At 42.2% G+C, this 18839-nt stretch overlaps 1 protein-coding gene across 1 annotated transcript; it reads right to left on the minus strand.

The window, feature by feature from the left end:
• Nucleotides 1–109: 109 nt before the first annotated feature.
• On the minus strand, nucleotides 110–17286 carry LOC147201062 (zinc finger E-box-binding homeobox protein zag-1). Its single transcript, XM_086117488.1, has 8 exons — nucleotides 17265–17286; nucleotides 10329–10652; nucleotides 6776–6997; nucleotides 6497–6690; nucleotides 6304–6415; nucleotides 3954–5320; nucleotides 2899–3082; nucleotides 110–2822 (listed from the first exon to the last, which is right to left on the minus strand). Coding segments are annotated over exons 1-8 (2913 nt in total). The 5' UTR covers nucleotides 17266–17286; the 3' UTR covers nucleotides 110–2313.
• Nucleotides 17287–18839: the final 1553 nt, after the last annotated feature.

Consider the following 18839-nt stretch of genomic DNA (forward strand, 5'->3'; position numbering starts at 1 on the left):
ACCCACATATGAAAAAAAAAAAAAAGGATGTTAATTGTGGTTGCCATTGGCTGGCAACTAGTCCGGGGTGGAGCCCGCTTCTCAGAGAATAGAGAACAGGATTGTGGTTGTAAAGTATATGTACAATTTATTACATATATGCACAAACATGCAGAAAATATATAATAATAAAAATTTCACACAAAAAATATTACAAAAATACTGATTGTTACATATATACCGTTAAGTGTGCCCTTTGTGTGTGAAGGCATTTAAAGGCAGGGAAGACATGTCAGTCAGTTGCATAGCAGAAACTTGCTGGAAACAAGATGGTCTTTTGTGATGTCACGTGACTTATCTCTAAAGCGTTTTGCAAAAGAGGAAGTGAAAAAAGGTGCCACGCATGACTCAGTAAAACAACATTGTTACATGTCAGTGATCTGTTTGCTTTTACTACAGTTTTCTTGTCGCAAAATGCAACAAAGAAACGTTTGCTATATGTGCCCTGCGATGAGTTGGCAACCAGTCCAGGGTGTACCCCAATTCTCGTGCTACAGGTCAGCTTGGGTAAGCTACAGTTTAACAGTTAAACTTCAATGACAACACACATGAAAGAAAATGGATGGTGGATGTGTCCTGTGATTGACTGGCAACCAGTTCAGAGTGTCACCAGCGTCCCTAATGAGAACATATGCTACAGTAGACCCCGTATACTCGCGGTTTGACCATGGATGAGCAATTCTCTCTCTCTCTCTCTCTCTCTCTCTCTCTCTCTCTCTCTCTCTCTCTCTCTCTTTCTCTCTCTCTCTCATGTAATTATTTTTTTCTCTATTGCATTTCAACAAAGGCGGACATCCGGTCAATACGGACGGTATGTCAATGTGTCACTGACGAACGCCCATTTTGCTGACGATACACTGCAAATTTAAAGCACTGACGCAAGTGCACTCCCCCCCATCAATTGCAGCTGTAATCCGTCAATGAACCAAAAGAAGACGAAGAGGAGTATTTGTAGAAATCGGTTTGGAGTGCACTACTTGGAGTGCATTTTACCCTTGGCCACAATGCATAGCTGGATTGTGGTTAGGGTAAACCATTAAAAAAATTTAATTAAAAGTTTTTGCCGTTTTTACTCGTTAAAACAGCTGCAGTCAGCCACCAGCGTCCTCCTGTTGACTAATAAGTGTATGTTAAATGTATCTGGACGTAGAGCTCTTTGGGCAGGACCGTATGATGTCAATGCAGTGATGGACTCATTTACCATTTTAATCAGGTTGGATTTTTAATCCTGTGGACTATGTTTGTTTGTTTTGTTGTTGGGCTTTTTGTTTGTTTGCTTTTTTTGCTTGACTGCCGAACTAATTGACAGATTAACCGATGGACTGACTGACGGTTTGGCATGAAAAGAATGACGGTCTGAACATGACGGACTGTTCCCCAGGCTGCTGATAAATGACGAGTGACGGACCGGCAAAATTTCGCAAAATGCCCACCTGTGGATTTCAATAGGTATCAATTACACTGATCAACAGCAAATTTGAATCAGAGATGCTTTATGTTTCCATTAATGCATTTTGCAGATTTAAAAAAATGTCGACTTGTTTTTCTAGCACATCATTTTTTAAAATATATATTTCTTAGTGTGGTCTACAAAAGCTTACGTAATGTCCACCTTATCACGTGTTATAATTTGTAGCGATGACAATTCATTAAAAAGGCCACTTGTTGCTGGACCATTATTTATTTAAATATTTTTAAATGTAAGAATAAGATCATAAGTTAATGTAGTATTATTATAAAAACCTGATGTGCTAAGGAAACAATTAGGGCAGATTCAGAATCAGGGCAAAAAAACAAAAAACAAAATCAAGAAATAAAAATTTGCTGACAGGTGTTAAAAGCGGATTTGCACTATTCAAGGACCAGGCCAGTCACTGTCTACCGCTGTATATCAAAAAAAAAAATGGATCAATGGATGTGTCTTGTGATTAAGTGGATTCTCTTGCCAAAAGTCAGTTGGGGTCAGGACCAGCTCACCTGTGATTTAGATGGACAAGCGCTATAGAAATTCGACAGATGGATTGCAAAGGCAAAAGAATGTAAGCTTTTGTGGCTAGCACTGCTAGCACGGGAATTTCACACCTGTCTTAATTAGCTTGAGCATACAATTAAAATAAGACTATACATAAAAGTCTAGGATGCTTGATAAAATACGTTGTAGGTCACGTGTTGGACTTGAATGACTTCATGTTCTAGCCATGTGTTTCTTTGGCATATTATTGAAACCTCTATCAAAGATATGAACAGTATGCAATGCTTTGGCTTTTCGGACTCTCAAGTTTGTATCCGGGGTAGATCTGTTATATCCAGGCTCAGTTCACATTTATCCAAGTCTCCGTTCTGGACCTGGGTGTGAGACTTCCAGACCTCCACCCCATCGAAGCGGTTTCCTCCAGTGCAACTCTCGTTCTCCCGCCTTTCTCGGCTTACCGGCTCTTCTTCAGCTTTTCCTTCCTGTTCTTCTTCATCCTCTTTCGGGGCCTCTGAGGCCCCGTCCAGACTGGCATCGCTGAGGAAGGACTGAGGCGTCTGTGTGTCCTCCGCGGACAGAGCGGCGGGCTCTCGGGGCACATCATCGTGGTCTTGGTCAGGGTCCTGGTCCTTGCTGCAGTAGGCGTAGCGGTGGTTCATATGCTGAGAGTACGAGCCCGAGTGCGAGAAGCGCTTGCCGCACTTGTCACATTGGTAGGGTTTCTCCCCCGAATGGAGGCGGCTGTGCTCGATCAGGTGGTGTTTGTGCTTGAAAGCCTTGTTACACACTTTGCATTCGTAAGGGCGCTTGCCTGGAACAGACAAAAGCACGCATTTGTTTCCACAGTTCCGGTTGGGGAAAAAAACATATTTTGTTTATTTACCCACCTGTGTGTTCATATTTGTGTCTGAGCAGAGAGCTGCTTTTCTGGAAGGTTTTTTCACAGATGTCACAAGCGTACAGACCCTCGTCCGTCTTCTTCAGCCTCTTGCGTCCCGGTCCGCCGTCCCCCTCCAAGCCTTCATCCATCATCGAGAGGTAGTCTAGAGCTCCACGGTTTAACACCTCACCCTGCAAGACCACAGGAAGTTCTTTTCAGGACTTCAATAAATTCTGGGAGAGTGCAACTCATCCATATTTCAGACACCTCCCCAATCAATCGCGGGAGGATCGGCTGCTTGAGAAGTAGATCTTGGGTCATAAAAGGTTGGGCAGCTCTGCTCTTACCTATGCAAACACATTTTTGAACTCAATTACGAAAGTGACTTGATTTCAAAGGGGTATAGGCAGTCAATGTCGTTATACTTCAAACGATTCCTTCGGTCGCGCCTCTGATCGTACATTGTAAATGAGATTTAAGGCGAGTTTTAAAGATGGGCAGCGAGGGGGTTGCCAGCAACGGAAAAGGCTCGATCCCCTCTGAGCCTCCGCTTGGTTCTCGGTACCTCTGACAGTGGTCTGCAGACCGATCCCATTTTTTTACGATCATTGGGCTAATTTGTCAAATCAAGCTAGCACCGGAAAATGTGTCATTATTATAGGATATAACTATTATCGTATCAACAACAGCAACAATAACAATGACAACGGCAAACAAGCGAGGTGGGGTACCAATGAAAGACACACTCCTATTGGTTGACGTCAAGGCTCGATGTCACGGGGTTCTTACTATGTCAGAATACACGTAAAATACCCCCCCCCCCAAAAAAAAATCTAACAATAGATTTATCGTTTTGGCATCAAAGGGATGATCTCACCCGAATCCTTAATTGTGGATTATAAGGAATTTTGTCAATCCTGACAAAAGTATGTCGGGCCCAATCTGGAAAATCGATTGTGATAGCAAATTAGTGTCAGATCCAGGCATCAGATGGACAGTACGGCTTTTCTGGAGCAGCGGAGGAAAAGGCATGGATCACACTTCAACAGAAGCCATGCTTACCATGAGCACTTGTCTCTCCTGGTGGAGCTTCTTCAACGTCGCCTCTGACTCGGTCTCCACCATGTAAGCCAAGGGCGAGAGAAATCCCGGGCTGATGGGTGATGGGCTAAAAGGAAGGGGCGCGATGCCGTCATGCCGTGCAAACCCCAAAGCAGACTGGCTGAAGAAGGGAAATCCATTGTATAAGGAGCCAGGAAACACAGGAGCTCCATGTGCACTGTAGATCGGGTGAGGATGTAAGGATTGGTCAGAAAATTGGTTGGGACTCTGTCGACTCAGCTGTTTGCTCCTGTCTTTTGTCCTCTCCCTTCTGCCGTTGACGTTTCTTTGGTCTGCCGTCGGCTTGCGTACGGAGAGGTCCAGGGGCTCGTTCTGAGAATGATTCTGAGGTGAGGAGAGTTCCGGGGGCTGGCCGCTGAGGTCCAGGCCGACGGGGGATCCCAAGGATAGACGTCTCCTTCCAGTGTGAGGGGACATCAACTCAGAGGCGTGGCTGGGGCTGGCTTTCTCCTGGCTGGAAGAGTCTAAGTGGTCGTGAGTGGAATGCACTGCGGCCAGATGCTGCTGAGGTACCAAGGGCCACTTCTGCACCGGGGATTCATTTCTAGAGGCTCCGTTGGTGATGTTGTTGGTTTTGCTCATCTCCGACCTGGATAGGAATAAGGCTGGCAAGTGGTGGTCTTTGCTTTGAAGACCCTCAGGCACTTCCATGGCTTCTCGATTTATCTTACAGTGGTAGCGTTCGTGCTGCAGGAGAACCACCACGTTGGGGAACACCTGCGAGCACCAGCGACACGTAACACCGAGAACCCCTCTCTCCTGCTCTCCTGACTCCTCTCTTGCAGCCCCCTGCTCCGGTGACATCTTCCTGTCAGAACCAACTCCGTTCCTATCGATGTCCTCATACTTCCTCACTTCCCGGTGGAGCATCTCCTGCAGCATTTGCTCAAACTTGGAGCCGGACTGGAGGTAAGGCAGCAGGGTGGTCCCTTTCAGGATGCTGGCTCTCAAAGAAAGCTCCGCCGAGGGGTTGCAAAGGGAAGCCAGCTCTGAAGTTTGGAAGCTGAAATCCTGCCCTGAGACCTGGGAAGGATCGTCAGGTCCATGGCCCGCAGGCCTACTACCGTCTTGGACTTGCAACGCCAAAGGAGAGCCCTTACTATTCCTCTCCCATCCTACGGACGGAGACGCTGGGAAGGAGTGCTGGTAGGAGTTTTGGTTATGTCCGTTAAATACAGCACTCGTTCCTCCTGAACTTGCAAGCGTTCCGCCGCTGCCGAGACACTTTTTGCTGCTCAGGTGGGAGCTGTAAGAGCCCGAGTGAGAGAAACGTTTCTTGCAGTTGGCACACTCGTACGGTTTTTCTCCTGAAGGTGAAACACAGAGACTAGGAATTAGTAACTAAAATAGTGCTGGTACTTTTAAGTATTAACTTTCTTGCTCCACCAAGGACTACCGCAGTACTTTATTGAGACAGGTAAAACTGTCAATATAAATCTGACAGTAAAATTGTGCGGGGGGGGGGGGGGGGGGGGGACAACAGCAAAATTTCACCAGAGAGGGCTTTGTGTCCAAAAATGTAGTTTTGACATTGATTTTAAAATGTCATTACTTTTTTTCGAGCACACATAAGTTTAGTTTGTCCTATGGAAGCTTGTGTAATACTTCCCTCACACAATATGATGACTCTTGTTCTATTTCAGTGGCCCGGTAGTCCAGTGGTTAGCACGTCGGCTTCACAGTGCAGAGGTACCGGGTTCGATTCCAGCTCCGGCCTCCCTGTGTGGAGTTTGCATGTTCTCCCCGGGCCTGCGTGGGTTTTCTCCGGGTGCTCCGGTTTCCTCCCACATTCCAAAAACATGCATGTCAGGCTGATTGGACGCTCTAAATTGTCCCTAGGTGTGAGTGTGGGCGTGGATGGTTGTTCGTCTCTGTGTGCCCTGCGATTGGCTGGCAACTGATTCAGGGTGTCCCCCGCCTACTGCCCGGAGATGGCTGGGATGGGCTCCAGCACCCCCCGCGACCCTAGTGAGGATCAAGCGGTTCGGAAAATGGATGGATGGATGGATGTTCTATTTCAGTGTGGTGGTTTTAATACTTTTTTACATTTTCGAGTTATGAAGTGAGCTTCACTAGCCATGTTTCTGTTTTTATCTTCTACCGTTTTTGTTTTTGGTGCGTTCGTGACAGCTAAGAATGCTAAATATACTACTTTAAATATGACTTTTACTGTACGTCGTGTATTTGTAAGTTATATAATGCCACAGACATATGTATTTCTTTGGGAAAATGTATTCAAAAACTTGCAGGAACGAGTGCTCGAGCATCTGCGCCCTCTTATTAGTCTCACCACTGTGGATGCGAAGGTGCTCTTTGAGGTGGTGTTTGTACTTGAAGGCCTTTCCACACTGCAGGCATTTGAACTTCCTCGTCTCCATGCCCGGATCCAAAGGAATGGCGCTCTACAAGGTTGGCAGACAGGCATTAAGAAAGGCTTTCATCTTCATTTCCAGTCTTATTGTATATGTTTGTGAGACACTCACCTTGTCCTGTACTTGGTGGTGAAGTGTCATGTGTTGCTCCAACTGCGCCCTATGAGGGGCAGTGTATCCACAGAATGGACACACCATGTGGCCCTGGTCCCTCTCCTGACAGTATTTGATATGGTCCCTCAACGAGGCTCCGTGCTGGTATGTCTTGTGGCAGAAAGGACAGGCCTGCAGCCTCCTCCTTGTGTCTGGGGTACCGAAAAATGGACAAAAGGTGACATTTGCTCATCAAACGTGAATATGTAGCGCTCGGTGCTTTTCGCGTGAGCCTACCTGCTCCCACAGGAGAGTGGTGCTGAACTCCCGGGGACCACATGGCAGGCGGCAGCTCCTCGTGTGTCCTGACGCCACCGCCCTGCAGACAGTGCACGGCGGCCATTCCGTTGCGGCTAAAGTGGTCCAAAATGCTGGCGGAGGTCGAGGCCTTCCTGAGCTTGGCCAGGAACTCATAGTGGGCGAGGTCCTCCAAGTCAATGTGCGAGTCGGAGCTACTACCTACATGGGTACGGCGAAAAACACACATAATAAATGCACCTCAAAAACATTATTTTTCTTATCAAAAATGTATTTTTCGTAATATTACATGATTCGTGATGTAACATTTTTCTTGAGATGTTGCTTTGATTACTTTATTTTTGTAAAACTATAACTTCACTTTATTGTGACTTCATTCTTGTAAAGGTATCACCATTTTCTTATATAGTGTATTACGTGTAGTAAGACTTCAGTCTTGTGGGGGGGGGGGGGGGGGTCCAGTCCCCTCACTGTTGTTTTTTGTTTTGTTTTTTTATCAGGGTCAGTTCTCAAAGGAAATCACAGAAAGCACTGTCATACAAAAAAACCTGAAAATCCCTTATATTTGCAGAATGTGGTCAGAGGCCTATTATTCTCATATTAATCATTCATGACCAAAAAAGAAGTTTATTTAGGTAGCCCCTAATTCTGTTTGCTTCTAATTACAATGCAGTATTTTGCATACAAATCCTTCTAAATCTTGGAACCAACGTGTGAAGTCAACATCAAAAGGGCCTCCTTATGAAGCCAAGCTGTGGATTATTATAAACCGGATTGCAAGATGTCCTCCGCTTGATCTGACTTTCTTAAATACTTCTCAGGTCAGAAAAGCAGAAAATCAAAAACATGATTGTTGTGGCTCCATTTTGTATCGGAAGTCTTGCATTCATCTATTTTCATATCACGGGTGAGCTGGAGTCTATCAGGGCCCATTTCGACAAACAACCGTTCGCACTCACAATCACACCTAGGGACAATTTAGAGTGTTTCATTAAGCTACCGTTCATCATTTTGGAATGTGGAAGGATACCGGGGTGCTCGCACAGGGATAACTTACAAACTCCACACACGAGGGCCCGAGCTGGGATTTGAACACATAACCTCTTGATGGTGGGGCGGATGTGCTCACCACTAGGTCACCGTATCAGCTCACTTGCTTTGTTGATATGTTTTGTGTGAACACGCAGCGAGTATTGGCACTGCACAAATGTATCTCAACTTTTGACTCCAATGACTGGCTGATGTGGGGGAAAAAGTGTTGCACGGTGACATGCAACCCAAGAGCAGTAAGGCGTACACATCCACGGAGGTGCAACGGCGCCTCCTATCGCCGACCTTCAGCCAGTCAGTTACGCTCACAGCCCACTTTGAGGTGGATTTTTCAAATGTTTGCAGATGTTGGCAAATTTGGAGATGTTTTTTTATGTGGCCTGGGGACCGAGCTCGTGCGGTCAGGCGCTGTAAAAACTCCGCCGTGCCTTTTCGCGGCGGCAAGGCCAAAATCACACGAGTGGCCGGGCTAAGTGCCCGTTAAGTCGGCGAGCTGCGTGAGGCTTTCATCTTGCCGGAATTAAAAAGGGAAAGGCCTCGCGTCGCAGCAGCGCCGGCCGCAACGTCATCTCTTTGATGCGTGGAAACAGTGTGACGCCGCCTTTTGTCATGCTCTGATGAGCCTTTGATGCAGCGCTGTACTGAATAATAATACAGAGGAGTACTGTACAATTCGTCGAAAAAGTATTTTGGTCACTATGCAATGGAACCATGAGAACAAAGTTGAAATATTAGTGTAATTTTATGGGGAGGGGGGGGCGAAGTTGTAATTAGAGCCTAACTGATTTGGATTTGTTTTTTTAATTTTTTTTTTTTTTGAGGCAGATGCAAAATTTGGCAGAATGAAATTCGGAAAATCGATTAATTGGCCGATTAATAAAAAAACAAAATTACAATAAATTCTTTTTTTTTTGGGTTCCTTAACGCTTACAACAATAAAAAAAGGTGAATTACAGGGAGAACATTTTAATGTTTAACATTATTTTGTCCATTAGTATCTTTTGAACTTAACAACAGAGAGAAAAATCGGCAGAATTTATAGAATTTGGAGGGGGCGGGGGTTAAATGTCATTATGTAGTAATGTGTTAGCGTGTGTGTGTAAAAAAAACACACACACACACACACACACACGCGCACACACACTCACACTCACACACGATTGGCAGAAATCGGCTGCTCTTTGTTACACTTTTAAAATGTCAGCCCATTAAATCGTGCAGCACATGAAATCAGTCAAACGATGGTTGTAATATTACAAAATGAAGTTCTGACATTGAGATAAATTAGCTGTCATTCTACAAAGAATGAAGTCATATTACAGAGAATAAAATAATTTTATGCACATTTTATATATATATATATTTATATATTTGATATTTATTTGTATACTTTTTGTTCTTCTACTTCTCTCTTTCATAATTTTGCTGCTGTAAATTGGGAATTTCTCCATTGTGAGACAATAAAGGTTTTCTTATTTTATCTTATCTTATAAACATGTACCCGTGTTAACCCTTTCATGCACCCCGCAACCTGATAGGCTGTCCACTTTAGTAACTGCTGAAAGGATTAATATACTGTTGAGAATGAAGTTGCAATATTAAGCGCTAAAAGTGTTAATATCATCAATGCAGGATAATAGTCTTATCCTATGGGAATAAAATAAAAATATAATGACAAGTTTTCACTTTCAACTGTATCGTTGTATTAAAAGGAGCACTTTTATGAATATGTTTTAACCAAATATTTGTTGCGATGACTTTTAATAAACTGCATCATGTATGGCAGCGTCTTGTTCTCTAATGTTTAAGTTTGTATGCAGATTCAAAATTAGGAACATATAACGTTCCAACCTTTATTTCTTATGAAAAAGTATAGCTTTAAACTCCTAATTTAATCGGAGAATATTAAGAGAATAAAATCATCTACATTTTTCTCTCATTTCTTCACTTTTCTTGGAAAAAAAACGTTATCCTCCCAATATAATATTCTCAATAATGTGAGTTTTCTTGGGGGGGGGAATCCTCAGAAAATTACCACTGTTATTTGATAACATAAGATGTTAGCTATTACATGAACATTCTTCCTGTCATTTTTATTGATTATTCAGTAGTGAAAGCTAAGTGTACATGTTTGCTGTTGTTGGATCAACTTGCAACTTCCTGGTTCAAACAGTTATGGCCTGGAAATGCCAAGAGTCAAATGTGCCTCCTAACAACATCAGTCATGAATCTGTTCCTGAGTCTGCAATATAGCAAACAATGCAGTTACAAAGTTTCATAGTGGATTGAAAGTGGTGCTTTTGTGTGATCCGTAACATCGTTGTTTGATTGAGAATTAAGAATTTCAAAAGCACATGTATTTTACCACCTTTGAGTTTGGTTTGTGAATGTCTGCGACGCGATTTACATAAAAACAGTCCAAGTCCACCCACTTGTCTGGATGGTGGCCCAGATAAAATCTTGTGATTTATTGTCAACTTACAACGCATCCTCAGTGATCCCAGCTCCCCCTCCCTATCGGCGGCAGAGGCGCCGCTGCCGGCGCCGCCACCGCCGCCGCCACCGCCGCCGTCGTCTGTGGCCTCGGATTCCGGCTCCACCTGGGCCCAGAATTTCCTGCCGCTGTCGCCGCCGCTCCCTGGACTGAGGCTATGGGGCTGCGCGGAGAGGGCGGGGCTGCCGGGCTCTTCCGTGCCCTCGCTGGGAGTCCGGCTCGTCTTGTCCAGGTTCTCCTGGGGTTCCAGGCTCCAGAGGCCCACCTCATCCTCTCCCTCGGACCCCAGTGAACCCACTTGTTCTGCGTCCACTGTGAGAAAGAATCAAAGACATGAGAAGAGTCATTGCAGATAGTCATCATGTACACAAAGGTCATCAATAGTCACTGGTAAAAAGTGATATGACAATGGGATGATCTGAATTTGGATGATTGGAACACCTTAATTTTTTTAATTTCATAATTCAGCCATTATTCACCAAAAAAAAAAAATCAAAGATTTATTCATTTGTGGCGATCCTTTTTGTCTCTCAAGGTAACCCAAAAACCAAATACAGCAACAAAACCGATGTGTGGGTTGGCATTTAGCACCTTGAGCTATCGATCTCAACATCATGATGCGGCAAACAACACGAGAGAGAACTGAAACCAAATAGGGGAAACACACACGCACACACACACACATCAAGTAGACATTTTTCAATACCTAAAAAAACCTTATACTTTGTTTTCAGTATGTTTGTGCTGTTGGCTTGTGCTCTTTTCTTGTGTTTTAAAATGTGCGCCATGAAGCGAAAACGCATGCATACAATTTTTTTTTTTGGGGGGGGGGCGAAGGAAGAGCCCGAACTATTAAAAAATGTGCCAAGTAACACATCTTTTCAAAGGCCATCCATGGAAAAACAACACTCAAAAAACTTTATTTACAGTGAGTTCTGATCATTGTAGCATCATTTAGAGATTTTGTCACTTTACTTAATTTCCATGAAGTGAATTTTATGTGGTGAAAAATGCATTCAAGTGAACGCTACAAGTCTTTATTGTGTATGTCGTGTGAATATTCCTCAAGTGACTTAATTTCACTGACATTCCAAATAATATTCACATTTTTTGCTATATTGAGCCCAGCTGTCTGCATTAAAACACAATCAGCGTGACCGAAAAATGCACCTAAATTGATGAACGAAGCAAATCATGCACAAGCAGTGGTATGAAATGTCATCCTAAGAAAGCAAGATCAATAAGCTCTGTCAAGAAAAAAAACGATCATTTAAACTTGAATCGCATCCTCGTATGCCCGGAGTGCTACAGACAGGAAGAAATGCAGTACATTTTCCCATGGTGAAGAGTATAAATGACAATTACAAACACATGCACTGGATTTCAACAGTTGGCTCTCGTTTCGGTGGCCTCCATGTCGCTGACTTGATTGGCAATATCCAATCACGAGCGAGTAATCGCAGCTTAACCCAACTGAAATACATCCCAAGACAACGCTAAGCTACTGTCAGAAGGGGGAGGGGGGTGTCAATTTTAGTTTCAGCATTTCTTGTGTTACTTTTAAGTGAGCATTCCTCCTTGAGTTAGATGTTCTTTTCAAAATCTGCCTAGCAACAAGTGACAAGAAAAAGGGAGTCATTCTATTTTGCTGCATCTGCGAGCTCGCTTAGCTAGGTTTGTGTCATTTCTTCGCTGAAGCTATTTCATAGTCACTCAGCAGAGGAAAAATCCTATCATGCACCGAGAAGTCTCCAGAACAAAATTTAGGCTGAACTGAACCAGGAACTGGAGGACCGGAAGAGGAAGTGAGGAAAGAGATAAAAGTGGCACACCTGACACAAAACAGGTTGATTGAAGTATGAGCAACCTGTTCTAATAAAGTCAAACAAAACAGAAAATTATGATGACCGATACTATACTCCAAGGTAATACTCATACTTATTTATGGTGGATGTCCCGCAAGTCCTTGGATCTTGGATAATGGATGTGTTTGGAGGAAATTCCTGCCATTTCCCTGTGGACCTGCTTGTCGCGGCCAATTTGGAAGTGTTCCCACGCTAAAGCTAAGTGCTGATGATTCTTCCTATTTTTTGACACGTGTAACTATGCTATGCCAACACCTAGCTTGGACACACACCAGTTAACTTTTTCCCCTCATTAGCGGCCATCTTACACAGTCCACTCAGGAAATATCGTGTCCAAAATAAGCACTTTATCAAAAAATGATGCTTTTTACAGATGTAATTTTGTGTTTTCAGAACTTAGTTCAGGGTAAACTGGCATTCATTTCTGCTATTCAACCAAGTTGACAAAGTATATTTACATTTTTGTACTTACTCCAGAGCAGTGAGTAAATTATGTAATTATCTATGTAACCAGGGAAAACATTACATCATGCATACCATATTTACAACTTATCCGTCATATCTTCAAATGCAGTTTATATTTAATACAGAGTTATCATTTAGCAGCAACGCTACTGCCTACAGATAGTTATGCAAGCTTGTTTCAAGCCAAACTGACATTCATTGGCCCTTTTTAACCACATGTACATAATATGCTGCATACCAGAGTTAAGGTAAGTCAAACATGTATTTCATATTTAATACAGAGAATGCTCTTTGCAAAATGCTTGTGCACAACTGAACTTCTGCAAGCCTCTCGGTCATCCTGTTTAACCAAGTGGACAAAATAACTATGCTACAAACCAGATTTACATTTGACAATCTGAGTACCACATGTTGCAATGTCATTTATATTTAATAGAGGAAATTGAACCAAACTGATCCTCACTTACCCCATTTAACCTCTGGAAAACTACTCTGATAGGGCCTGCGCACCTACCTCGACATGTCCCATCTTTCAGTGACACGTAAAGTGGAGCCCAACACCTCCGTTCGGCCAGGCCCTCCTACTAATATGAATTTGAAAAAACTTTCTCTAACGAGGCAGGAAATTAGTCTGAACATATGCTAAGAATAATGGAGCCGAGGTGCAACTCTGCGCCTCTGTATGACTTTGCCTGGGACGATACTGCAAGCCACTAGGACCTCAGAAGAGAAGAAGTCTGTTCTGGATTAGTGTAAAATTGGCTCTAATTCCCCCCGCTATGACAGTGAATGACACCGGCCCATTTGAAGCAGCACCGCGCCGGCATGGCTTTCATTATCTGCCTTGTTGATTTATTTATTTGGATGGCGCGAGCATCCTTCAAATAGCTGCTTCTTTGTTTCTACTTTGAACAGCGCAGGAGGTTTCAGTTTGTGTGCGAAGGTACAAAGGAGTTCGTGGTGATCAATTCATGCAGTGTGAGAGTGGCTGTGCAAAGATGGTAAACACAAAACAACATGCAGTGGAGAGGACGAGAGCTATTTAACATGCAACTAAGGGGGAAGACCGTGACTCAGAGCGAGAACGCGCTTGAAGAACGCTGGTGTTTCATGCTCGATGAGCTTGATCACATGATGTCAAAGTACCCCAAAGAGACTACTTTTTCAACTTAACAGACTCTTCCTCTCAGGGAACAGCAAAAGCAGGATTGCATGTGATCTGTCTCGTTTTTTTGGGGGGGTTCAACATAGTCAGACAGTAAAATAAAGTGTCAAAATGTGTATTCACCATGGAGGAATGGCTTTTTTTCTTTTAAATTCAAAACCGTAGTGAAGCGATTTAATTCGAGGTCAAGGGAAATTATTTTGTTTTGCACCGACTCTGAACAGAGTCAAACAAATCGGTTCGCCGCGCAGAAAGTGTTTACGAGCCGGAAGGCATCGACTCGCCGGCAACACGCAGCACGCTGCCGTTTATTTGACAATCCGCACATGTGATCTTGCATTGCAATCATGTGGTTTGCAATAATAAACCAGAAATTACCTTGTTTGTTCTTTTTGGGTGTTGAGAGGCAACAAATAGGGCCCTATTTGCTGCCGACACCTTGAAACATGTTATATACTGCTTACTGTAAGGAGCCGGCCTCTCAATATATACTTAAAAACCTGCTTTAAGGCTTAGCTTATTCTCTAAACGAACCTGAATCTTTTCATGAAGTTGGTCATATTGGTAAATGTTCTCCTTTAAAATTTTAAAGAAGTATTTAGCATAAATCAAGCAAATTCTTTGAATGGATGAATGGTGAAATTAATATATGATTATTTTTTCGGGGCCCTCTTCCCGATTTTTTAAATAGAGATCTGTATTGTTACTTGCTCCGACTCGATCAGATTTGTTCTCCAAAAATGTTTTGGTCTTACAGGTTAGGTTTACGCTGAAATAATGGCAGATGAATCACAAATTCATGACAGTTTATTTATCTGCTTCAGTTAATTGTGACCTTATTAGAGACTTTGACTTTGTAGTCTTTTAAGAATTCACTACGATAATATCTCAAAATTCTGCCCAACAAGTGCGTGTCAATATAAGTCAGTAAGTCATGTCAGATTACGACGATGATGAAAACTAACCTGTGGCTTTATCCCTTCAACTTCAACTTAAGTTTCATAAAACAATGATGTGGACTGCTCTTCTTCAGCAATATAGACACGATATAAATCAACAAATGAAACATACACATGTGTATAAAAGAAACAAATCTATCCTAATGACTGACTGAAAGGAAGCAGGTTTTTTTTTTTTTGGTTTGTTTTTCTTTTCCCCCAAATTGGAGCCCTTGTGATTCAAAAATTACATTCGACTAGATTACCATGTCGATTTGAATTGGATTAATCGTTCAGCCCTAAAGCATTCCCCAAGTCATTTTTTAAACTGACTTTTTAAGTTAAACGCAGATATGAAGTCTTTGAGCGTACCCCAAGCCATTTCTTCTGGATCAGTATTTTTACAAAGCGGTGCCGTTCAACATAAAGCACGCATCTTCATATAGGGTGAGCTTCAAATGACGAAGAGCCTTTTCAGCATACTTGGAGTCAAATTCTTTCAAATGACCTGAAATACATCTTGGTTCTACAAAAAGCATGTACAGTGTATCTCCCCAGGTTTTTCAAGTTTCTGTAAGAATTAGCCAATTAGTGTACTCCGAAGTGAATACACGTATCAGTATTTTACCAAAACTTGTTGAAGTTTCAACAAAGTGGCTCAAATATAAAGCATATATCTCCAAAGGTGGATTTTATTTTTTTATTTTTTTTCAAAAAGCGCGCGGCATTTAGCATAACCCGAGCTAATCCTTTAAATTGACCATAATTTTTCCGGTTTACGTCAAATAAAAAGCAAATGTTGAGTTGTTGTTGTTGTTTTTTGGACCTTTTACCGTGAAGCAGAAGCTTATTCTTGAAACAGACCTGCATTTTTACAAAACTTCGTGTCAAACAAAAACATGTATCTCCAAAAATACTCAGTTGTCTTCTTTAAAAAGAATGCCCAACAGCCATTTAGTGTACTCCATGCTAATTATAACTCATGGTGTCAAACTCAAGGCCCGGGGGCCAGATCCGGCCCGCCAGCTCATTTTGTGTGGCCTGCGAGAGCAAATCATTTGTGTGTCAACTTGCCAAAATCCGTACCGAAATTGTCATGTGCAACAAACAATGTGGAGATTTTGCAATAATTTTGTTACCCTGTTTACACTCACTTGAACAATAATTGAACAAACTATTATAATAGACGCGACTGATTTCAAAACTAGTACTGTATTAATTTGTTGTGTACAAGTAAGAATTTTGTGGTTTCACTGTCATAATGGCCCTTCGAGGGAAGACGTAGCTCCAAATTGGCCCACGACGAAAATGAGTTTGACACCCCTGTTTTAACTCTTCTGTATTTTAACATAACGTTGTAGTTCAATGAAAATCATGTATGTCCAAATCTTGAGTTTTTGTCCTTAAATTAAAAAGTAATAATAGTAATTTAAAAAAAACCCCTGCATGTATCCCTAATAAGAAATTTATAGTATTATGTTAAATGCCTTACTGACTTACATTTTTCCATATTGTCGTTGAGTAGTAAAAACTGTCAATGTATTTTCACATTTAAATAATATTTAGCATGTCATTTCGTTTGCAAAGCTCAAGTCAGTTCTTGGAAGTGATTTTTCATTTTTTCGAAAGAAGACTGTATTCTTTTTCTTCTTCAAAAAAGCATGCATCTCCAAATGTGGTCTAAATTTGACTTTTTCTCCCTCTGAAGAAAAAATGCCAAGCTAGACCAAGATCAAGATAAATCTTTAAATTGACTTGAATTCTCAGAAAATGTCACGCTCAGTTACAATTTTAAACTTGGAATTTACCTTGTAAAATGTTGAGGCAACATTTTACATCCAAGTTAATTCTTACACTGACCTACCCTACATTTTAACAAAACTTCAAGTCAGAACATATGTCTCCAAGTTTATTATTTTTATCAAAAAATACATAAAACATTATTTTTTGCTGATTTAAAAAAAAAACAATTTTAAACTCAGCTTTTTGAACTTTCGTAAGAAATATTTAAAAAATTTGGGGGCATATTTATTTCATTACTACCGTTTCAAATTCTGCCATTTTAACCACTTCAAAAAATGAATAATACAAAAAAATAAATAAACTCCTCGAGCAATAACCAAGACTAACAGCATGATGCGTGGAAGTTGGAGCGTAGCTTTTCCCGACGACATGCTATAGTTCAAAGTAATGCCTGCTTGTAGTTAATGTAGCTGCAGTGCAACGTAAACCGTGATGGCCTCGTAGCTGTCAGAAGAAAGTCAACTCTTGCTGTTTTTGGGCTCAATAATTCATCACATGAGGTTCATGGACGCCCACACGCTCAACAAAACCAAAGTGTAGCAAAATGAGCGCGTCCTCGCCTCGCACGGCTTCTCGGGAGAACACCTCACGCACCTTAAAATGACTGTAATCTTGTGGACATGTGGAAAAATGAATGATTTGAATCGTTTTACTTATATTTCGGAACACAACATTGAGAAATACTCACTGTGGCCGCCCGTTGAGTCATACATGCCGACTGACATTGGTGCAATGACTCAGGCGAGGACCACAACCAAGAACAAACACCTCCCACCTGATCTCCATCTTAGCAGTGACGCTTGCTTTGAATGTTTTAACAAATCGCACTACGAGTGACAAACGGCACGATAAATAGCCCTCTGGATTCATTCACACGGCTTTGTCGTCGCACTATAAAAAAACACAGACAAACTATGATCATAAAGGGTATCATTTGTGTGGCGATCTCGTCTTTGCTCCTCTTTGGCGGTTACCCCACGTTGGATGGCCACACTTTATTTGAATGCAACGCGGCCATGTTTTATACATTATCGTATGAATGCTGACAGCAGATAGAAGAGGAACCCCAAATGACACGTTAACCTGTGGGAATGTGATGTTTTCAAGCTCTCTGTCCTTTTTCTTTTTTAAAGCATTTCTGTGGGCGAGAGAAGAGGAAGCACAGACATTCTTGTCTAATGATATGTCATAATAGCCACAAACACGTTGACACGAGGGTCCAAGTCAGGCCAATCAGGGCCTACTGGCAAAGGTAGCAATGGCCCCGCAATATAAAACAGACGAGTTGTGGGAGATGCTTGCTAATGAGCGACATTGGAGTTGCTACATTGTCTTTTACACCGCCTACATTGATACCAAGGAGTGAGAAAATGGAGATTAGCGTGGACAGTGTGCGAGATAAAGAGATAAGGGAGTGACACATCAGTCGAGTATTAGAGGGGGGAGAAAAAGAAAAAAAAACAGAAGTGAGGAGTAGCAAGTGAGCCAAAAACAGAGTCTGACACATTCCCGCAAGGCGAGAAAACTTTCAAAAACCATGCAGAAGCCACTCTGCGTTTCAGATGTCCCGCTCATTAGGCGATACCGAACCACCATCGCCACCAATGCGTTGATCTCTGCTGTTGCCGTGGCTCGTGGGACAACAAGTGCACTTTCAAGGCTGTGCGTACACATCCACAATAAAATAACACAATGTGGATTTTCTCTTCATACTTGGCATACAAACGTGGAGCAAAAGTGAACCACATATGTTCAGTGGAAGTGTTGAAGTAGACACAATGCCTCGATGTGAACAGATCTTTCAATTGCTTATGATGTATGTCGCGATATTAGCAGAGCAATTTATTAATGATTTCCATCTTTAAATATTTTGTGAAGAGCTCGTACTTCCATATTTCTCATCCAAATGATGAATGCCATGCATAGGCCAAGAACAAAGGATGCAGACGTGGATCCAAACCACAGAAATTTTTACCTCTTCAAAGCATGAAACTACCACTCTAGATGGTATTATTTTGATCACCTTTGGTTTCTTGATTTGTCCGATGACATAAAATGCTGCACAAGCCCATTTACGCAAAACTTTGCGGAGGATAATGGGGAACCAGTTACGTGTGTGGATTGTGAAATATATTTGGAGTCATGAGTCTGTCCCATAGTGCAAATAAATAGTGAAGTTCTGTCTATTCCCAATGTGTTGCATCAGATAATAACTGGCTAACTAATAGATTAGCTCTACGGTTTTTTTTTTTTGGGAGGGATT

Source organism: Hippocampus guttulatus, chromosome 8 (assembly GCF_054856545.1).
Source record: "Hippocampus guttulatus isolate MCC_2025c chromosome 8, RoL_Hgut_1.0, whole genome shotgun sequence".
NCBI lineage: Eukaryota > Metazoa > Chordata > Actinopteri > Syngnathiformes > Syngnathidae > Hippocampus > Hippocampus guttulatus.

Bases quoted from the DNA above. Each gene is read 5' to 3' on its own strand.
- LOC147201062 (XM_086117488.1), bottom strand. The intron at 6,416-6,496 runs GTGAGTGTCTCA...CCAACCTTGTAG, and splicing joins ACCACCAAGTACAGGACAAG to AGCGCCATTCCTTTGGATCC. The intron at 2,823-2,898 runs GTGGGTAAATAA...TGTCTGTTCCAG, and splicing joins ACACAAATATGAACACACAG to GCAAGCGCCCTTACGAATGC.